Here is a 24,350-nt window from a genome sequence, read left to right as displayed (position 1 = left end):
GAGTTAAGGATTCAGTCCACTAAAATTAGAAGGGCAGCCAATGGCGGTATGATAATCGAGGTATTGGGATCGGATAGCCGTGATAGAGCTGACACATTGGCAGAAAAACTTAAAACAATTTTTCAAAATCAGACGAAAGTAGTTAGGCCCATGGTCAGGGGTGAAATCCGGTTGGTTGGTTTCGACGACTCAGTTTCCGTGGAAGAAGTAAAACATTTGGTCGCATAGAATGGGGAGTGTAAAGAAGAGGAAACTAAGGCTGGACCCATTAGGAAAATGAATAATGGTTTGTTCACAGTTTGGGTACAATGCCCTCTGAGCGCGGCCATCAAGATGGCTAATAGGAAAAAAGTCAGGATAGGTTGGACACTGGCAAGAGTAGACCTATTAGAGGATAGACCTGTCCAGTGCTTTAAGTGCTGGAGATTCGGACATGTTAGGCTCACCTGTACATCAACGGAAGACGACAGTGGGTTATGCTTCAAATGCGGAGGGACGGGACATCTAGCCCGAGAATGCGATCAACCTCCCTCTTGTAAGATTTGCGTTTCGGAAGGAAAGAACTTCAATCATAGAATAGGATCATACTTATGCACAGCGAAAAGTAAGGTTGTAAAAACTAGGAACAATTTTAGGCAATCTCACAGAATAGAGACAGCGCTATGCTAGGGAAATCGGTGTCGATATAACGTGGCGTTCACTTGCCTCCGAGGAACTAACTTGGATTGGTGAAAGTGATCAGAGCTGAGCTTATCCCTCACATGCGCGACGATTAATCATTATTCATTCACTCATATCCGGTTACTCATCCATACATTCATTTACTCACTTACTCACTCAGTCACTCTACCCTTCATTCATTCATTCATTCATTCATTTCACTCATTAATTCAATCACATATTCATTTATTCATTTTATCACATTCTCTGTAATCGTCTCGCATGGGCACGTGTGTGTGTGGGAGTCTTTCGAGTGTCGATGTCTATGGTTGGTTTCCATTAGTCATCGGCCGTAAATTTGCGATGACGGGTGGTTGGTCGTACCTATGTGCGTATGCGCATATGGTTAGTTGATCTATGCATGTCTGCTTGCGTGGGTGTTTCCAAGTAGTGACGTCCATGGTCAATTTCCCATCAATCTTTATTCGTCAGGGTAACGGGTGTGGTGGTGGTCACGCACGTCCATTTTAGACGATCACCTAGCGGGGTATGATCGATGAAGATCCTTGCCTGTGTCCTCCTTGGCGGAACTCTGGTGTTATATCAGTGTAACACTAAGGGGTTCTTGTCCGTTAACATCGTGGTTGGGGGGGGGGGGAATGGGGGGATATACATATATATAGACGCACAGCACAGGGTACACAGTACAGGATACACAAGCACAGGGCATACTTACCTACTTATTTACGTTTTTCGGGAACTCAGGGTGGGCTTGATTAGGTTAAGTCCGTACTTGGAGTCAATATTCAAATTACAATAACAATAGGGAATTATTTAACCTCACACAACTAAGAACATAAGTACATACACACACACACACACACACACACTCACTTACACGCCCACACAAGCTTATATATTTAAATACGTTTGGAGAGGAGGATTAAGGAGGGAGGCTGGAAAGGGCAGGAGCCGCAGGGGGAAAGGGGGGGGGGGTACTAGGACGGGATCATTGATTACGGAGGTAGTTTTCAGAAGAACCAGTTGGGCACCGGAGTGTAATGTGGAAACAGGTACCCGGTGTCCGACCTTGTAAGCGGTCAGTGTGGCCGTGAAGGGGGGGAGTTTTTAACGGGTGCGAGTCCCGCACACGTCCCGGACCGGTCCGGGGTATGGTGCATAACGCATTTTTTCCTCCCATCGCAAAAAAAAGGTTAGGTTAAATGGGGGACATTGCGGAGTAGAGATGATTGCACATACCTCGGTGAGGGGCTCTCTACATGAAATGGCGAAGACAATAGAGTACTGTGGCAAAATAAAATAGGAACATATATGCACGCACACACTGCCTGTCCGTGATTAATTTAAACATATACGGATAATAACATAGTAACCAGTAGAAACGGACTGAAATATGACATTATCTTGTGGTTATATCAGGTAGTAACTCTTAGTTTATGGGAGGTCTCATGGTCATACAATCGTAGCTGTGCTGTAACTTCTTGAGTGTATATGTCGCTGCGGAGTTTACCCATGAGAGTCCTGTAGCAGCGCAGGACAGGAACAGAAGGATGTGTGCGTGCATGTATGGTTGTATATGCCGTGAAACATGTGAAATAATATGAACTGGAGCTTAAAAGATAAAAATTCGAACCTCATGCGCGTGTGTATAAACTGTTACTAATTAATATTCGGGTCGAAAATGCTTAAGATTTTAATATTATTAATATGTAAGAGAGATGATAGTATACCATGGCAATGCTATGTATCAAACTGTAAACTTACATTGCACTATCTTACATTACTGCTTGATGATGACATAGTTCGACAAGATTGCCGGAATTCATACCGATGGACATCGAGGAGAGCGTAACAGAGTGCGTACAATATTAATTGCTAAAATTATTATTATCTTGATATGCTGGGAGCGCGATGTATGTTGTTGATCGTTCTCTGCATTGATCTGCGAGTCGCTGTCTGAAGCCTTGAGGCATGAACCACGTACATGCTTGGTAGTAGACGGCCGGCATATAATGAATATAATGAATTTTGCGAATACTTATCTGTAATTGGCTGAGATAACTTCTAGATCTTGGAATTTCTCTGAACTATGTAAACTGTTGGAAATAACCTACGAATATAAATAAGTATTTAAAATTATGCTGATCGATGGCTCAATATATAATATCTACAAATCGAGCTTTTAAGCGCATGCGCAACAGTTCTAGTAGCTTAATAGTTTAATTGTTTTTCGTACTAAAGGCGACTTATGATTAGGTTTTTCAACGAAAACGACCTAATGTGATGGTGACATTTATACCGCCATGAAAGAAACTATGTTTAGATGGATACGGTATGAAAGTCGTTTATGAATAATCTCCTCTGATTGGCTGATCGAATGTGGTTGACCAGGATAGCGGCGATGCCTGGCTGATCGCTATGATTGGCTGATGTAGTGCGGACAACTAAGATGGCGGCGACAAAGGATTCTGGTCTGCGCATTGATGTGGATAAACCTAACCGACCAATTTAATGTGATACTGATGATCAGTATCACATTAAATTGTTAATACTGATTATTAATACTGATGATCAGTAGTGTGATAATAAGAGATTTAGAGTTGCTGCGGGCATGTAGAATCTGAAGCTTTATGATTGGCTATCTGTGAACGGTTGGTCGGGATCACCAACCGACCAAAAATGGCGGCATTCGGACAGTCATGACTGCGTATTCTGGTCTGCGCATTGATGTAGATAATCCTAATTGATTAATTTAACGTTAATATTAATGTACAATAATGTGACAATAATAGATCTAGAACTTATAATTTATTAAATAGAGCTTATAATTTATTAAATAATACATACGATGTAACTATTATATACATATATGGATCCCGTGTAGCCCGGTATTGGCCGGATGTATTTCCATGTAAACTTACATTACTCTATAATGTAATCTGGGTGTTAGTAGAAGGGCGAAATCAAACTTATAATACAATATGGATCTAAAATACGTAAAGGATAATAAAAAAGTACCAGCGCAGGGATGCTTGTATCTCCCAGGGCTCGGCGGGTGGGGGCCTATGGTCCCTGGACTCCCCTCGTCGTCAACAAGAGAAGGGCCTCTGGAGGAAAATACCAAGACCTCCTTTGAATCGGACGATAAAACTTTGACGCTAACATTCAACAGTAGTGAAGTGACGGAGTATGAAGAACTGATCGAGGTGCTCATGGAACTCTTAAGAGAAGTCCCTCCTTCATTTAGGGTCAAATTGCAATCGGTTGTGGATGTGATCCTTAACTTTTCTGGTGAGCTTTGCCGCTCTGTGGCCAAACTGGAGAATGACAGAAAATATATCCTAAGTAAAGCCAATGTACAAGAAGCTAGGATTCGAGATCTGCAACAAGAACTAGATGTCCTTCGTGAGTTATTTCTGGAAAAGGAATGGTTGGATCATTTAAACGATATGGACATTGGAAATCTCGGTGCACGGGGTTTTTTCGATTTCGCAAGCTTTTCCACAATTACGCGAGCCTCTCACTATCCAGAGGAAGATTATTGTGAGCAGAAGAGTTTGAGAGATACTTCTTTTGGGGCCTTTGGCTCCGCTGAACTGGTGTTGCTTAAAAACGCAGCGTCGTTACTGTCGCCCATAGGACCAGGGCGTCAAATTAAATTTATGATGACTACTGCAAAACCTTCGGACAACGACAATGATTTATGGAATATTGAGTTCAATGATACGGTACGGGCAGGACAGACTCGCAGACGTAGCGAAGCCAGCCGTCCTAGGGGAAGGATACCCCGAATAAGAAACCAACCCGCAAACACTACTATGACTATGCAATACAATAAGAGTAAAAAGTTACCGTCGCAGGGGGGTCGGATTTCCCCCAGCAACAGGCATTTGAGCCTTATGGTCCCTGAGGCTCATCTGTCTTCATCCAGCGTAGGGCCCACCCCTTTGTCGCCGACGAGCAAGGAGTCTGAAATGGCTACCGTCGAAAATTATAGTGAGAGTGATAAGGATCCTTTGGATCTGACTTCTCCCCCTCATACATTTGAGGACTGCCAGTCGTCTCTGGATAAAGACACCACCGCTCCTAGAAGCTCTAAAAGGAAAGCCAAGGTGTCCCCCGTTGTCATTACACCGAGCAATGACGAGAGGAGTGGAAGTTCAAACCAGTGTAAGGTTGCTGCAACTCCTAAAGGAAAGCGTAAATCAAGGAGAAAACGAATGCAACTTACGTCGTCTGATGAGTCCCTGTTGGAGAAATCGGCTGATATAGATCAATGCTGGGATTTACTTGCACATTTCGGCCCGATTCCGTGGCTCACGCTTATTGCCCCCCACTCACCGTTCGTGCGTTAGCAACGAGTCGCCAGTTATGCGTCACTAAGGACCGCGACGCTTCGTCTCAGGAGCGTTTATATGTAAGAATGCCCAAATATAATAATAAGACAATACTTTTCTAAATACAGCGCGAAAATTCTTAGAATTAAAAGTTTTTCTTCAATATTTTATAATTCATTGATATAAATATTGAAGAAAAACTTTTAATTATAGAAAAGTATTGTCTTATTATTATATTTGGGCATTCTTATATACGGACGCTCCTGAGACAAAGCGTCGCGTTCCTTAGTTACGCGTATCTGGCGACTCGTTGCTAACGCACGAGCGGTGAGTGGGGGGCAATAGGCGTGAGCCACGGAATCGGGCCGAAATGTGCAAGTAAATCCCAGCACTGATATAGATGATGGATCAGAATCTGAGGCGCAAATCAATGAAAGTAAAACGTCTAAGAAAAGAAAAAGTAAGTCCAATGTTAAAATAGTTATTTTATCCGACGAAGATGAGGCTAAAAAGAATTTTGCCCCCCAGGACTTAAGAATAATGGGTGCTACACATGTAGGCTCACTTGGCCTTGATTGCCTGGCGAGTATCGAGCGCATGCGTGCCAAAAGTAGAAATATCCAAGGGGGAGTGAGCGGCAAAATGAGGAAAGAACTGGAGAGAGCCAAAGAAGTTATGAATACATTAATTTATAAATTTGAGGCTATAGGTGATCCTACGTTCCTCAAACTTCAGAATAAAGAAATTACTGCACAATTGGAAAAACATTAGAGAGAAGAAACATTAAGAAATAGAGAGATAGAAGATCTACGTGAAATGGTTGAAGACTTGAAGAAAGAAGTGATTGTATTAAGAGGAAGGCTGGATGATGCTGAAGACGAAGAAAGGAAGGCAAAAGCTAGCAAAAGGGTAACGGAATGGAAACTGAGGAAACTAAATACTAAGGATGGATAAGGACTTTCAGAAATGGAAGATAAAGAAACTGAAACGGAAGAAACAATGTTTAACCCACCTGTAGATGGAAAACCGCGAGAGAAGTACCCGGTGCTAAGACGTAACAGTGAAGATACCGGAAGGTCCTTGAGTGCCCCTGAAAAACCTGAAAAAGAAGAGAAAAACAATATTAACGAGGTTCAAATTAATAAACAAATTAGGGATCTGATTAGGAAAAGGGCTGAAATGAGGAAATCAGGAAGAAGGGGAGCTGAGGTAATAACAGGAAGGAAGGGAGATCTGGAGGATAATCAATATTCCCCTCTTCCTCGACGTAAGCCCAGAGAGAAACCAAGGATAATATCCAATATTCAGATCGTACCCTCGGACCCATCTAGAGAGTCGGGAACTCCTGAAGATCCAAGTATACGCAATAGAGGGCGTAACAACCAAGCTGGAACTTGTGAAAGTGGGAAGGAGCTCCAAGGAAAAAAGAAATGGGCAAACAGAAGTGGACGTCAAGAGGAAAAAAGTACACTATATAGGATGGAAAACAATAGGAAAAGAAAAGAGATTAATAGTAACAAGGATGATACAAACATTAAGAATAGACTCGACCGCAGACCCCCAAAGACAGCTGCGGTACTTATTACTAGCCAGAAGGAAGGATTTACTTACGCGAATATGCTGAAGACTGCTAGGGGAAAAATATCCCTAGATGATCTCGAAATCAAAACGACCAAGATAAGAAGAGCTGCTAATGGCGGCATGATAATTGAGGTTCTCGGGAAAAACGAGCATGAATGTGCGGATGCACTTACTGATAAATTAAAATATGTCCTAAAGGATCAAGCAAAAGTGGTAAGGCCTATGATCAGAGGGGAAATCCGATTAATTGGAATGGATGATTCGGTGACGAAGGAGGAAGTTTGCCATGTCATAGTTCAAACGGGCGGCTGTAAAGAAGACATAAAAATTGGCCCAATTAGGCAAATGAACAATGGTCTTTTTACGGTCTGGGCCCAGTGCTCGTTAAAGACCGCAATTAAGATCTCTAACCCAAGGAAGGTTAGAATTGGCTGGTCCATAGTGCGAGTGGATTTACTGGAAAGTAAACCGGTCCAGTGTTATAAGTGTTGGAGGTCCAGTGTTATGTGACATACACCTGCAATTCGAGAGAGGACTACAGTGGCCTCTGTTTTAAATGTGGGGAAGCGGGGCATCAGACACGAAACTGCAACCGTCCTCCTTCCTGTAAGGTTTGTGCTTCCGATGGAAAAGACTGTAATCATAGAGTGGGATCATACTTATGCACAGCGGAACATAGAGTTAACAGGACTAGAACCAATTTTAGAACTATAAATCCGACTGACCTTAAGAGGGAAACAATGTCAATGGAAACCAATGAAAATTAAATTCCTCCAAGCCTATGTAAATGTGAGCAAACCCTCATTAGATCTTCTGGTTCACCATGCACGAGAGACTGAAGTAGGTATAGTGCTAGTTTCTGAACCTAATTATATTCCGGCTACGTCCAATTGGTATGCTAGCAGGGATGGTAAGGCAGCAATTTTTGTGGATCCATTTCATCTAAGTTTAAAATGCGAGGTAGCCAGAATTGGTTCACGCTTTATAGCTTTGTCTTATGGTCCCTATTTGGTAATTTGTATTTATGCGCCTCCCAGTATAGATCTAAGGGAGTTTAACGATCTTTTGGATGAACTTTCGGAGATACTGTCTTACCGAGTAAGTAAGATTATCCTTGGAGGAGATTTTAACTCTAAGGCCAGCTTATGGGGGTCCAACTCTACTGACAGAAGAGGCTTTTTGCTATCCAGGTGGGCGGCAGAAAGGGATCTTAAGATTGCTAATATTGGTGAAAAGCCAACTTGTATACGCCCTCAGGGCTCATCTATTGTTGATCTGACCTGGATTTCATCGGATCTGACTCAACTAGTTAGAGATTGGAGAGTATAAGAAGAGGTCGAATCCTTGTCAGACCACTTATACATCTCATTTGACATCCATATCGGCAAATCATCGGTACCCCCGGATAAAATGTTGCCTCGCAAATAGAACTGTAAGAGGTTCGATGAAGACTTTTTCTCGGCGGTGCTGGTGTGGAGAGGCCTGGGACCAGCAGCAGATAAACTAAACAACGTAGACGCAATGGTAAAATGGCTGGACGATACAATGGAGGAGGCCTGCGATGCGGCGGCTGGGAGAGTTGGACCTCGAAAACCGCGTAAATATGCCTATTGGTGGCAGGATTCGGCAGCCATTTTAAGACGAGAATGCATTAAGGCGAGGCGAGCGTGGCAAAGATCTAAGAGAAAGCAAAGATCACGAGTTAGGATTAACGAGTTAGGTTTAATTTATAAGTCAAAGCGTAAGGAACTCCGTAACGAGATAAACAGACTCAAGTCCCTTGCCTGGCAGGAACTACTGGATTCCATCGATGAAGACCCATGGGGACTGCCGTATAAGATCGTCCTAAAGAAATTAAAAGCTCCCTCGTTAGGTATAACGGAACTGCTAGAGAGAGATCTTTTGGACAAATTGTTGGACTCGTTATTTCCTGGAAATTTGGATCCAGATCCAATTGAGGATTGGTCAAACTTTATATGGTCAGATGAGTGGGACATTGATACAGGTGAAGTCAACAAGGTGGTTAGAAAGATCTCTCCCTCGCCATCCAAAGCCCCCGGACCTGATGGGTTCCGGCGATTAGTCTGGAGACATGTTATCGATGAGTTCCTGGAATGGATAAGATATATATTTAGTTTATGTTTAAGGTTAGGTAATTTTCCGGATTCATGGAAATGTGCGAACTTGGTCTTGATTCCCAAAGGCGGCTCTCAGATTGAGAATCATGCGGAACTTCCAAAGGCAAGGCCTATTTACCTAATTAACGAAATTGCCAAGGCTTTCGAGTGAATTTTAGTGAACCGAATCTATCTATGGCAAGCCGAACATCCGGAATCCGAATTTTCGGAAAACCAATATGGTTTTAGGAAAGGCCGTTCCACTTGTGATGCCATTACGAAATTAAGGGACATTATACTTAACGCAGTTCTAAATAACGAATACGCGACAATGGTAGGGTTAGACATAAAAAACGCGTTTAAGAGGATGCCGGAGCGACGGCCGAACTCCGACGGGTTAGCGCCCTCATCTAAGCGTAACTAAAATTATCGATAATACCGACCGAAATTATCGATAATATCAATAATTTTAGTTCCGCTGTTACCAATATTAATATTTCTGCATGTTTTATGCATATTTGAAAGAGAATTGTGTTCAATATGTTGAAATCGGACAACATCGTGTATTTCTACTGCTCTATTGCCTCGCACGCATATCTAAGCGTATCTAAGCGTATAGATAACAGTATAACATATACACGTGTCTGCCTTTATTGCATATTTGAACACAATTGCACACATTACTAGTACTCTGCGTTGATACCACTGCTTACTATATATATATATATATATATGTACGTGTGTGTGTGTGCCTTTCCATAGTATCTTTCAAAGAGGATTAATATTTGGCATGTGTATGTGTGTGTGTGCATGTATTGTTATATATATATCTGTGTGCCTTTTATGTATATATATATATATATATATATATAGTATATATATACCATACATACATAGATACATACATACATACATACAATAGCACAATACATATATATGTATTATAATATATAATACGGTTATATTGCTAATCTTACATAACTATTAAATCGCACATCCGGTTCAAAATATTGTAAAGCAACCAGCACACGTAAATCGCCTCTGGAATATTTTTTACAATAACCAGCACGCGTAAATCGCCTCTGGAATATTTTTTACAATAACCAGCACACGTAAATCGCCTCTGGGATATTTTTTACAATACCCAGCACACGTAAATCGCCTCTGGGATATATTTTTAACCAGAACGCTCATGCAAACCGCATCTGGTATGAAATATTTACAACCAGTTCACGAAAAGATCGCTTCTGGGATCAAATATTTCGGCAATATTTAGAGCGCACATGCAAACCGCATCTGGTATGAAATATTTACAACCAGTTCACGAAAAGATCGCTTCTGGGATCAAATATTTCGGCAATATTTAGAGCGCACATGCAAACCGCATCTGGTATGAAATATTTACAACCAGTTCACGAAAAGATCGCATATAGATAATATATAACACACATAGTATGCTCGGATCAGAAAGAGAAGAATGGGCAAAGAGAAAGAAGATATAGTGTAAGTGAGCAAGTGTCTATACAAGTGCCAAAAGTAAGAAAAAAAAGGAAATAGTTGGATCTTTCTCCGTAGCAATACTTTATGCTCACTATTTAGCGACTGATGTGAATTATTAATCGATATATCGTTGTACAGCCATTCTCTCGCTTACTCATTCCTATTCTCTCTCTCTCTCTCTCTCTCTCTCTCTTTCTTTTTTTTGCCCATGTCTGTCTATTTCTTTATAACAAAAATACTATATGAGTACTAAATACTATGTGCATCATATACATATAATGTGTATGTTCATGTATTGTAGTAATTCTAAATTCTATTTAAAGATTAATTTTATGTTACAATTTTTTTATACAAAGGTCTTTATGTTGTTTTCTATTTAGGAATTGCTTTAAAGATATAATCAAAAAATAAAAAAAAAACTTGAAATATTACATTTTTATATAATATTACATTATCATACTTATATTTTTGTGTAAACTGCACGGAAAAAAAATTCAATTATATCTAGCGACATATTAGTATATACTATACATTAAAACAATTCCTTCTAGAATTATGGTATATAAATATACTAACCTTTTGACCCTTATTCTTTTTAAAGAAAGTCTGCGGGCAAAGCGAGGCAAGCGTTTCTCAGTACATTTTCGCCCTATTATATGAACACACTATGACTACACAAACACAACACTCGTTTTTTAAATTCGACGCGTTATAACGCGTTATAACGGTTGAGCACATTTTTGCGGTTATCTCTCGTTACGCGTATGTACACAACACGCGCGACTGAGACTGAGACTGAGTACTGCCGCGCACTGATATTATCGCATGTGCCTGGCTGTGTGCGTGTGAATAGTACAGTCGCCTTATTCCCCGATACGTACATACATACTTAGATACATGCATGCTACAAATATCGCGTAATAATAAAAACAAATGCGCATCTTTATAAACAAATATTCTGTAACCGAATAAAAAATTATTTTCATATTGATTGAAATTAATTCGATACATAAAAACATTATTTATTAATATTTTACGACATGTCATTTTAATCACAATAATGTAATTAATGCATTTAAATTATTTTCGGATATATAAAATGCGAAATACAGACATTTGATTTTCTATAGTAACATGACATATATATACAGGGTGTCCGGCGTCAACTGCATCACCGGTCATGTGCAGGTAGAGCAGGTGAAACCGAGAAGAAAAGTCCTGTACCAATTTTTTATATAATACTTAATAAAAGAGTTATTATTGAGTAAAGTCTGGCCAATCAGCGCCAATCTTTAGCCGGGCGCATGTCGGTGAACCGCGCGCTTGATAGTGTACGCCGCTGCACACTTCACAGCGCGCGGCTCACTGACGTGCGCACTGAAGCTAAGCGATACGTAGTACATAGCGAGCGAGCGATTAGAAAAAGACAGAGCGTATGATCGAGAGAAAAAAGATACTGCAATAATGTTAGTGCGTACATGTATATTACTCTCACACGCATGAAAGAGACAAAGATAGTACGATTATGTCTGTCCTTGTCATATAAGATTGCAGCTCCGTCTATCGCGACATCACGCAACTAATCTACTGTTCTGTTTTACTCTTGAGCCTCCATCTCGCACACACACATATGCACCAAAATTTTATTTTGCAAAATCTTTTTTATAAAGCTTCTAAACTCACTTTTCTAAGTTCACTTATACTCTTTGATGAAATGCCGAGTGCGGAGTTTACTGATTAGGCACGTGTAGATTACAAATTTGTTATATTAAGTAAATGTTGACGCAGAAGCCGATAACAAAACTGTAATTTTCTCATTTTTTTTAACTTTTCATATGAAATGTTAAATTCCGCACTCCGTTATTATGTGTACCTTAATTGTGGAAAAGGATTTGTTGATATCTATAATCAACAAAAAGATTTTGCAAAATAAAGAATATTCGCGTTCTGTCGGTAATCCGGCATCCTCTTAATAGCATACTCTGGCGAATTATACGTAAAGCGCTGAAAAGGAAATGTTTCCCTTCTTATATCAGGAGAATCATGGACTCGTATCTATCAAAAAGAGTCATCCAATTCGTCGATAAAAATGATAAAATCCAGAAAAAACCTATGGAGGCTGGTGTTCCCCAGGGTTCGGTTCTTGGCTCAGTTTTATGAAATATCGCGTTTGATAGAGTCCTTGACCTTGCGGAGGAGGAGGAGCATTGCAATGTGCTATGCTACGCTGATGATACCCTTGTTGTGGTAACGGGTAAGGACATTGAGCACACCCATTTGAGAGCATGCGTGTTTGTCACCAGAGTGGTGAATTATATTCATAATCTAGGGTTAAAAGTGGCAGCCAATAAGACCGAGGCAATCCTCTTTCATCCAAATGGAACACATAACTTACCTGCTGGCGTGACTGTGGGCGATACGTTGGTAATTTTTCAGCCTAGTATTAAGTACCTAGGTATACTAGTGGATTTTCGATGGACTTTTAACGAACATATGAGGTTCATTGAAACGAAAGTTAGTACGGTAGTTCGCGCTTTGAATGAGCTTATGCCTAACCTAAGAGGTCCAAATGAAAGGAGACGCAGACTTTATGCTAACTTTGTCATGTCCGTCGTTTTATATGGCGCCCCGGTGTGGGGCGATACCTTAAACTCAAGTAGGATGTTGAGAGGTTTGGTGAGTCTACAACGCTCGGTTGCACAACGAATAATTTCCACATACAGAACAATCTCGGGAGACGCGGCATCATTGCTTGCAAGACTTCCCCCTTTACGTTTTGTTGCTCCTATGCGAAAGCGTTTTTATGACCGTATGAAAGAGCATAGAGAGAATGGCACCCTAGAGAGAAATACTAAGAATTTAGTTAGAGAAGAGGAGACCGCGAGAATGCTCGAGGAGTGGAGGATGTATTTAGAAAGGCCAAATTTTCCGGGTGAGTATACCAAGTTGGTGCTGGTTCCGAGGCTGGAGGCTTGGATGTCGCGAACGTTTGGAAGTATGAATTTCCATATGACACAGGTTATGATGGGTCATGGTTGTTTCTCTAAATTCTTATATAGAATCGGTAAGAGGGATGACACGAGCTGCGATTACTGTGGAGAAGATGTCAATGACGTTCTGCATACCTTGAGAGAGTGTCCTGCTTGGGATCCGGAAAGGATTAGATTAAAGCGTGCACTCGGGTTGAGCAGAGACTTCGTCCTAGGTGACGTAGTAGATGCGATTCTGGAAACAGAAAAAAAGTGGTTATCATTTTCAGCCTTTGTCGAAAAGGTAATGCGCGATAAGGAAGATGAGGAAAGGCGTCGAGAAAGAGTAGGGCGCAATCGTCTTCCTTCAGAGGAACTAGACTCGGACTGGTGACGTACATGTCATATAAGGGTTATTTCACACGCACTGGACAGTCACGAGAAATACTTATTTACTTCTTTTTGTTTGCTCATTCCATATGATTTACATTCGTTCATTTATTCATTCATTTAGTTCAATTCATTCATTCACTCATGGATTTATTTATTTTTTTTTCTCTCTTTACTCCACATATTAATATTAATATTTATTGCATGCGGTGATTGTTTGGTGCTGTGTGCAACGAGATCGATGCCTGTGGGCAGCCTTTTATCAATAGTGTTCTAAATTGGATAACGGGTGGTAGGGCTGTTTCATGGGTATCCGTTTTAAGTGTTCATCCACCGGGTTCATCCACCGGGATGACGGTTGGAGACAACTTTCTCCGGTCCTTCTTGGGAACTCTTTATTATATACGCTGTAATATTGAAGGCTCTCAATTAATTTATGGGGGGGGAGGGTAACATCACCTATCTTATTTATTTTATTCATCTAAATTTATTAAAATTGTAATTCACTTTTGATTGGATTTACTTAATTATCTATTTATATTTTATACATACATACAAACGGGGTATAACTAATTATTACAGGGAACACAAGGTGGGCTTGAAACAATTTAAGTTCACATCTGGGGTTAGACTTACATATATAAATACATGTACATATATACATACACATTTATATACACTTACATATACACTACAATTAAATTATTTAGGGGAAGTAAGGAGGGTGGTTGGGCAGGGCAGGAGCCAAAGGGGGGGAGGGGAAAAGGGGGAGGAATCTAGAAGGAAGGCATCGCTGATTACGTTGATGGTGTTCAAGGACTGTCGAGGCGTTTGATTGTTCATACGCAAGTAGATCTCAGATTCCTCGACATGGGTGCGGTCCAATTGTGATCGCGACAAGGGGGAGTTTTTAGTGGGTGCAAGTCCCACACTACCTGACCACACCGGGTGGTCAGATGTGCCGAAGGCATTTTCTCCTCCTATCGCAAAAAAAGGTTGCATGGGGGTGGCAGGCGGAGCGCGAGGGGTCCAGGCTTTCGGACAACCAATTTGGTTTCCGAAAGAGACGGTCCACCTGTGACACCCTTCTTATGGTGAAGGATATAACTTCCTCCTGTGTTAGGGAAGGAGGCTTCGCGATCGTGGTCTCTCTAGACATTCGTAACGCCTTCAATAGCATACCCTGGAGGGTCATTCGCAGGGCCTTGAGGCACAAAGGTTATCTGACGTACATACAGAGGATCATGGATTCTTATCTATCGGAAAGAACTATCCATTATATAGGGATTGACGGGAAACACCACGTGAGAGACATGGAAGCTGGAGTGCCCCAGGGCTCTGTGTTGGGCCCAATCCTTTGGAACATCGCGTTCGATAATGTGATTGGGCTCGCAGATGGGGAGGAGAATTGCGAGATCCTGTGTTACGCGGATGACACGCTTATCATTGTCTCCGGTACGCACGTTGGAGATGTGTGTTTGAGAGCCAGTGTATTCGCCACTAGAGTGATCAATCGTATTAATAGTTTAGGGCTAACGGTGGCTAGAGAAAAAACAGAGGTCATTCTATTCCATAAAAAAGGTATAGAAGAATTACCGGAATCTATCATGATAGGAGAAGCTTTGATCAATTTCTCACCTAGCATTAAATATGTAGGAGTTTTTATAGATGTGAATTGGTCGTTTAACGACCACTTTAGGTACATCGCTGAAAAGACAAATCGGGTAACTCGAGCTCTCAATCGACTAATGCCGAATCTCAGAGGTCCCGATGAAAAGCGTCGCAGATTATTCGCCAATGTAGTTATGTCGGTTATGTCGTACGGGGCTCCGGTGTGGGGAGATACACTGATCTCCAGCAAACTATCACCCATGCTGGTTGGTTTAGAGTGCACAGTAGCGCAGCGTGTCATTTCCGCATACCGGACAGTTTCGAGCAACGCAGCTTTGTTGGCTCGCTTGCCGCCTTTACGTTTTTTGGCGTCAATGCGGAAACGCATTTACGAATGCACTATGGAATCTAGGGATAATGGGAATTTCTCTAGGGAAACCAGGAATGAGATTAAAGAGGAGGAGAATTTAAGTATGCTGAACGAATGGCGAACCCAGCTGGAAAGGCCGAATACACCCGGGGAGTTGACGAAAATGGCCATAGTCCCCAGGATGGAAACGTGGATATCTCGCGAGGCTGGCGGAATGACCTTCCACGTGACACAAATATTTACTGGACACGGTTGCTTCTCGAAGTATCTCTATAGAATCGGTAGGAGGAACGATTCGAGTTGCGACTTCTGTGGTGAAGAAGACGATGTCTATCACGCAATTAGGGATTGCCCTGGGATACGGACAGAATCAACGGAAGCTTAATTTAAATAGGGACTTCACGCTTGGCGACATTGTCGAAGCCATCGTGGGGTCAAAAGAGCTTTGGGTAGCTTTCTCGGCATTCGCCGAAAAAGTAATGAGAGAGAAGGAGGAGGAGGAGAGACGTCGAGAACGATTAGGGCGCGCTCAGCTTCCACCAATCAGGGATGACGAGTTGGACTAGGATAAGTAGTAGGTTTTCCTCTTCGACTCGTGACATACATACATACCGCATACTACCACTTTCATTTTCCCGCATTTATTCACTCACTTATTCATCACCCATCACTCACTCATTATTTCACTCACTCATCAATTCATTCACTCATCTATTCATTCACTCATTGTCTCCATGCACGTAAGTTCTGTGTAGTCGGGAGGTGAACGGTCAGTGTGAACGTAACTAAACGGGGAGGTGTTAGTCGGGTCACATTAGATCGTTTTGTCGTTGGCTTGCTGTCGCCCGAGGCAACAAGTTCTCTTTTCGGCCTGTGGGGTTCCGTTTTTCATCGTTACGCGATGAAGAGGGGATCTTCAGCATGGGGGGATGGGGGGGATGGGTAAGGCGCGGGGCGGGGGGGGGGTACACTGGTGTGAGGGACACCGGGGACATTTAACACAGTTCGTTGTCGTAGGGTGGTCTATCGGAATATAGATACATACCTGGGACAGGTTACACGAAACATTTTTGCACACACACACACAATATACTTAACAACATGTACACATAACATTTGGGGTTACTGGAGGGTGGAGGGTAGGGCAGGAGCCACGGGGGGTGCGGGAGGGGGGCTGGGAAGAGGAGGTGGATTACGGAGGAGTCATGCGAGGGCTGTCGGATCCTGTAGAAGTCATGCGGAAGTAGGCCCTCGGGATCTGACAGAGGAAGGTCCGAGGAGATCGCGGAAAGGGGGGAGTTTTTAATGGGTGCAAGCCCCACACTATCCGGTCATACGGGTGGCCGGATGTGCGAAGGCATTTTCTCCCTCCTCGCAAAAAAAAAGGTTGCATGGGGGTTGGAATCGCTCCGGGATGAATCTGAGACTAAGTTCAGTGACAGCTCAGTGCTCCGATATTTAGGAATAAAGTGGATTTAAAGGGCTCCAATCGAGGAAAAAACTGTGCCGAAATGCGTTTCAAAGGATTGCGCGTCGATTGATACAATAATAATTTTTGCTCCAATTTTTAACTTGTCATTATAAAGCTAAATATTAATTGTGCCACGAGGTGTGCGTGTAATGGCGGTCGTATTCTGGGCCCCGGAGCGACTCCCAAGTTCGTGATTATGTATATAATAGTTGATATTTAATAGTGCTTTTGTCTCGCGTGTTGTGTTCATGATTATAATTAATTATTATATTGATCTTGTACGGTGTGTATAAAATTCAATATGTTGGAAGGCCTTTGGCGCCACGTCGTATGATGTCACATAGACGTGAAATGGACGATCGTCTTCTATGAATCTGCTGCTGACTTATTTTTGGTGCAATTTTGAAATCGTGAACAATCTGTGTATTTGCTGAATGCATTATTATATTTTTCCTTAAAATATTGCACATAATAATGCAGCCAAGATAGTGTATCAGAATGATAATGTTAATGATAGAGACCATGGGCCTCTTGCCGAGAATAAAGCCTGGCGTGGTTAATACTATTGAGTTTCGATCTGGCAAATATCCTCAGATGATCGGGAATTGTTTCTGATATTGAGGCAGAACGGCGTTAATAACTGGATCTAAGGTGAGCAAGCGGTAAAGTACTTTACTGTGCCTGAATTTTACATTGTCTGTGAGTCTCGACGACTATCATAAGCTGATTTTGAGCGATTTATTGATGAAGGAGATACTAATTGAATTTAAGCTATGTAATGATAATAATTTAGAGGTATTTCTTTGATTATCGTACTGTCATATTACATTTTTCTCTTACTGTTGCATTCTTCTATTATTGCTTTTACGGATATCAGTTGGAATAATCTGTGGTCATTTTGATTGCATAATGGTTAATTATTTATTGCAACGTTTAGCAGGAGACTTTGGTCTCCTGAAGTTTTTATACGACGTGATATTATAACTGATTTACTATGATGGCATAGAATATAATTATTATGCTGAGGTAATGATTTTGCTTAATTCAGACAGCATTGAGATACGAGATACGTTCTACTAATTTGACTTAATGATCAGTTCTATTTTGGACATTCATAGACTTAAATAAAGTAAAGCTAATGAAAACAATAGTTATTATAAATCATACACATATAAATCCGCTGGTCATATTGCTCATGAGGCTATTTCACGAAGCAAAATATGTTAAATACTTTATACTGCTCATATAATAAAACGGAGACTGATGGGCGCACAGGATTGGCTGATACACTCTGCGAGCGTTTAGTTTGGGGAGTCATTCCTTTTACTTGACGCCGCCATGTTGGATTCTGCCGGCATGTGACGTGTGTTGAGCAGAGAGGTTAGTCGATCTCGACGAGGGCTCGAGCCTTATTGCTAGCAAAAGAGTGAAGCTGGCAGTTGCTGGATGGCCGGAAGTGCATATAAAGGGAGTGCATAAGGTCGCATTGATTGATTGATTAGCCATTAAGATTTGAGGAAATTATACGATTTACAACAACGTCTCTTAATGTATGTTGATGTAGTAATTACCCTGCTTTAGATGATTATAACTATAATTTTGACGGTTGGTCTCAGGACGCAGGGTAGGGGTGTGGGCGAATGCTGTTTGCATTCTGCTGACACTCCTAGATGTCCTACGTATTATATACTTTTGGGCTGAGTATGTATTGTGTACTAGTGTAATGGATGTATTTATGTTTTAGGCATTATGCTGTAAATTGAAATTTACAACATGGCAAGCGGGAAAGGCCTGTTATAGCCCGAACAGGCTATACACGAATTATTAAATATATTATTCTAAATACATATTATTTTATATGATTGCTCAACGTGTAACGCGAATACAGATCACGTTACGAGCGTTGACCGAACAAAGCGCTGACAACGCGAGCCACGCGCAAAGCCCGAGCGACCGTGCAATCATTTCATTGCGAAAACGCAGAAATCAGGGCAAGCGGAAGAAGGATATTGCGAAAATGCAACGTAGAAATCCTATTTAAAAGCGAAATAAAAAGGAATAAAGAATTTGCGAAAGTGCAAGCAAAGAAGTCCTACTTAGAACTTCTTAGCTTGCATCCGGATATTGCCAAAATCAAGCGACACGGCACACAGCCTTGTCGCTAAACAACCCCCTCCCGGGAAGCCTAGGAAAGTTAATAAAAAGGCCCACCGCTAACGAACGGCGGGCAGTCTTTACCATTAATATTACGCGGACAGTTTTGATCATTAATTAATAGTAGTCACAATAACTACCGAACGGGCAATCTTTATTCCATTACGCGAGCAATATCTCTAACAACCGCGAGTGTCAAAGCAAGTATCAATGATTATTATAATATTGAATAGCCACGCAGTCGGCAGAAATATACACGAAGAAGCGAGAGGCGAGTCTCGAGACCGAAACTCGACTCTAGACACGCGCACTTCAAGATATCCGTTATCGCGATACGCGACGCGAGCGAAAGTGTGGGAACATTGTAATCGATATAAAATAGATATTAATATATTTATTTAAATGCAAAGGTGTCATTTCTAATCAAATAAAGACAGTGAAGTTCTCGGGCGGAGCCCGAATTCCTAAATTCCTTCCGGCAAACGATCCCAACTACCGTGCCTCTCCGGAGGCACAACATTATTTGGTGGCAGCAGTGGAATCTGCCGGGGCATCGCCAGAACTCACGCAAGACCTGCAAAAGACACGGTTGTATCAAAAAGCGGGCACGCCAACAATCAATTCAATTGAAGTTGACGGATGGAAGCAGCAGCTAAACCTTCCCCAAGACCTGCAAAGCACCCAAAGTGTAAACAGGACAGGCACGCCAGCACACGTAAAACGTAAGCTGACGGAAACCACAATCGACGGAAGACACTGCACGGACAACAGAACGAGCATCGCCACAACAGCTGTAGCAGAAACGTGAGCATCGCGACCTACGATAACTCTACAGACAACACACCGACGCCGGACAACGACCGCCGTACGACGAGCATCGTCAGCCGTATCAGCTGCCGAGCGAAGGACTGCAGCGTCAGCAACCTACTGACACAGCGAGCGATCATGCGAGCCGTTATACTATTGCAAGTCCGAAAAATTTAATAAATATAATAGCGTGAATGTCGGAAGTTTCTAATATACCGAAACCGATAGCGAACCGATCGTGGTTACTAAGCAAATCAGCCCGACGAGCGATAAGCGTAAGTTTAACACCGCGAGAAAATTTTGATGAAACGCGAAGAAACTTAGAAAAACAATACTCGAGCGAAAACGAGACCGAGTTACTGGATAACGTAGTCACAGAACGCGAATTTCCGTTTAACAATTTTGACGAAAGCCTACTCCCGCGTAATACGACTGACCCCACTGACGACACTCAACGCGAGACTAGACGTACGCGACCGTATGAAGTAGAGCTCCAAGTAGAACTCCAAGTAGAGTATCCCTACGGCGCAAATTTTCATTAACTTCCTACGAGAGCGATCTATTCGATCCGGAAGAAATTTATAGCTAACAAGAAAATAATATGGCCGAATCGCGAAATCCGCAAGAAAACACTCCCGCGAACCCGCCACAAAGCGCGGTAGACGAGGAAATAGAAAGAATGCGACGATCCATTCACCAAATGGATCGAAATATAGTGGAGGTTGATCACACATCGCCACACGAGAGAAACTGCGAAAGAAGAGGCGACGCGCACCTTCTCGAAATATTAAATGAAATACGCACGGAAGTAAGATCATTAAACAAGCGAGTAACGCGAGTAGAAGACGCGATTATGGAGTTACCATGTCACGGATATAACTGCTCAGAAGACGGTAACGACGCGTTTAATGGAACATACGGACGAACCGCACGCGACATCAGAAGTCGACGAAGCACCGCTCCGAATTACTTACCGTTAAAAGAAGCAAGAGCAATGATTCCCGAATTTGACGGAACATCGCGATATAAATTATTAGAATTTTTAAATGCATGCACGTACGCCGTTCAAGACATACATCCTGCGGATGAAGAATCGTTAATCCGAGCAATATTATTTACAAAACTGAAAGGAAAAGCCATGCAGGATTTCGAGACACGAAATATTCAGACGTTCGCCGAATTAAAACAACAACTCGAGACTTGTTACCAGTCTAAACAAAGTACTATGCACTTACAAATCGAGTTCAATTCGTTAAAACAAAAGCCGAATGAAACTGCGCACGCTTTCGGACAACGTGTTGATTTACTAGCGATGAAATTATGTGATTCGATGATCGAAGGAAAGGAGCATTCCGCAACCTCAAAACGCACGATTCAATAAACAATCCAAGAGCAGACGTTAATAAATTTCCAAATCGGATTACACGACGAATTACAAGTACTCGTACGCGCGCAGCGATACACAACGCTCCAAGAAGCGATAACGGGCGCTAGCGCCGAAGAAAAACTCAGACCGGGAATGGCGAGAACAAGTAGTTTTGTTAATAAAAATAAAACTAAACCAGGTTACTCGCGAAATAATCGAGGTTCGAACCCGCAATGCTTTAAATGCGGAAAAAACGGACATTACGGACGCGATTGTCGAAGTAGCCGATACGCGCTCCCAAAACCGGAAAAATCCTCGCGGATAAACGCGATAAATAAATACTGCGCACATTGCAAAAAGACAGGACACAGCCGCGACGAATGCTGGAGCCTAAACGGGAAACCGAAAAATAGTACAATAAACTAAAAGTCGGAAATCAGCAAAAAACGCACGACGAAAATATACGCGATCGGAAGAAATCGCGACAACAAAAAAGAAACGCCGATAGCGCAAGTAGCAGCAGCAAAGACGAGCAGAAGGAAGCGAGAAAGAGACAACCGCGACCTGCATCTGAGTATCGCGTTACGCATATTAAAGATATGCCACGCGCAAAGAAAAAGACGGACTTATTGCTAATAGCATTACCAATGCGACAAGCGAAAAACGAAAAAATACAGATATTGTACGATTCAGGATCGACCATCTCACTAATAAAATTGAAACATTTAAAGGACGACACATTGATACACGAAGATAAAATCGCGCTCACAGGCATAACTGGACATAAAATACACACCATCGGAAAAATGTACGCCACAATAAAGATAAAAAACCATAAGGTAAAACATGCATTTTACGTGGTAAAGGACGACATTCCGATCGAATATAAAGGAATACTAGGAATTGATTTCCTTCGACAACATTCGATGTCCTACGATTATAATAAAAATCAATTAAAAATAGGAAACGCCGTACTAAAATTCCATTTGCTTAACAAAACGATTCTAAAACCGCGCAGCGAGACCATCGTAAAAGCGACAACAAATCAAAATCGAATAGGAATAGTACGAGCAGAGGAAACAGCTCCAGGAATCTACCTTGGGAACTGCTTAGTAGAACCTAAAAATTATACGTGTCCCGTTACTATTATAAATACAACTGATACGGAAGTCGAGATACAGACGCCAAACGTCACCCTCGAAGACGTAGAACGCGAGATCAAATCTAAAATACATACGGTGGAAACAAGAAAAAATTTTAAGTATACTAACTCGAGACACGGACAAATCTGACAACTACTACGCATGCAACATTTAAATACGGAAGAAAAACAGGCACTCCTACGGACATGCGAAGAATATTACGATACATTTCAGTTGGACGGAGAACCACTGACGTGCACCGCGACGGTAGAGCACGAGATAAACACGCGCGCCGACACTTCGCCGGTGAACACGAGACCGTATCGTCTTCCCGAGATGCACAAGACGGAAGTAAATAAACAAGTGCAAGAAATGCTAAAAAATGGCATAATCCGAACAAGCGCGAGTCAATGGAACGCACCCTTATTGGTGGTACCAAAAAAGGCTGACGCATCCGTAAAACCTAAGCTCCGAGTAGTAGTAGATTTTCGGAAGCTAAACGATTTAACAATAGTCGATTCATTTCCACTGCCCAATATCACCGATATACTGGACCAGCTAGGAAACGCTAAATATTTTACTACACTAGACTTAGCGTCAGGATATCACCAGATACCGATGGCTGAGCAAGATAAACAAAAGACAGCTTTTTCAACGCCCTACGGACACTATGAATTTAATAGAATGCCGGTTGGATTGAAAAATGCGCCAGCAACATTCCAGAGACTGATGAATTCAATTCTAACAGGAATGCAAGGACTTAAATGTCTAGTTTAATTAGACGACATCGTCATATATGAATCGAGCCTAGAGGACCACAATAAAAGACTCAAGGAAGTACTACAGAGACTCTGAGAAAATAATCTAAAATTGCAACCAGATAAATGCGAGTTTTTGCTCAAAGAAGTAATTTATCTAGGTCACATTATTTCGGAGAACGGAATATCTCCGGATCCGTCAAAGCTAACCGCAATAAAAGAATTTCCGACGCCGTAGAAAGTAAAAGATATATAATCTTTCATAGGACTAGTCGGATGCTACAGAAAATTCATAGAAGATTTTTCAAAAATAGCCAAGCCACTAACGAAATTAATAAAGAAAACGGAAAAATTCGAGTGGACAATGGAACAGCAAAATGCTTTTGAAATATTAAAAGAAAAATTAATAACTGCGCCAGTGCTAACGTATCCAGATTTCAATCAAGAATTCATAATGACCACCGATGCTTCCGACTATGCAATCTGAGCAGTATTGTCACAAGGAAAAGTAGATAATGACCGACCAATTGCTTACGCCAGCAGAGTTTTATCGCGAGCGGAGCAGAATTACAATACAACAGAGATGGAATTACTGGCAATTGTATGGGCTATAAAACATTTTAGGCCATACATATACGGTACGAAATTTAAAATCGTAACCGACCATAAACCATTAATCTGGTTATTTAATGTGAACAATTCCGGATCAAGATTAATCCGATGGAGATTAAAACTCGAAGAATATGATTATGAAATCATTCATAAGGCCGGGCGAGCGAACGCGAACGCCGATGCACTGAGCCGCAATGTAACAAGAGAAGCGCATAAAACAGAAGAGGAAGAACGAGAAATCCTCGCAATAGAAGAAGAAACAAACTCCGACGAAGAAAAAATATACACAGAGGAAGACAAGAAACAGATATTATATGAATATCATGATACACCCACAGGAGAACATCAAGGAGTTAAACGCACGATAAAAAGAATCCGCCTAAATTATAATTGGCCAGGAATAACGAAAGATGTAGAAAAAAACATCGCAAAATGCGAATTGTGCCAAAAAAATAAAGTACCGTTAATAATCATGGATACGCCT

General features: G+C 41.7%; 2 protein-coding genes across 2 annotated transcripts; both read left to right on the top strand.

Annotated features, from left to right (window-relative positions):
- The first annotated feature begins 48 nt into the window (after positions 1-48).
- LOC138943998 (uncharacterized) lies at positions 49-669 on the top strand. The gene is made up of 2 exons (XM_070314890.1): positions 49-174; positions 229-669. Exons 1-2 carry the CDS (start codon positions 49-51, stop codon positions 667-669), a joined length of 567 nt encoding a protein of 188 aa, XP_070170991.1.
- Positions 670-7,355: 6,686 nt separating this feature from the next.
- LOC138943997 (uncharacterized) lies at positions 7,356-7,928 on the top strand. Its single transcript, XM_070314889.1, has one exon. It carries the CDS (start codon positions 7,356-7,358, stop codon positions 7,926-7,928), a length of 573 nt encoding a protein of 190 aa, XP_070170990.1.
- The last annotated feature ends 16,422 nt before the right edge of the window (positions 7,929-24,350 follow it).

The sequence above is a fragment of the Polyergus mexicanus genome, unplaced genomic scaffold, assembly GCF_030449975.1.
Source record: "Polyergus mexicanus isolate NDT 795.1 unplaced genomic scaffold, iyPolMexi1.0 SCAF_70, whole genome shotgun sequence".
Lineage (NCBI taxonomy): Eukaryota > Metazoa > Arthropoda > Insecta > Hymenoptera > Formicidae > Polyergus > Polyergus mexicanus.
This window is presented reverse-complemented; position numbering and strand designations above follow the sequence as displayed.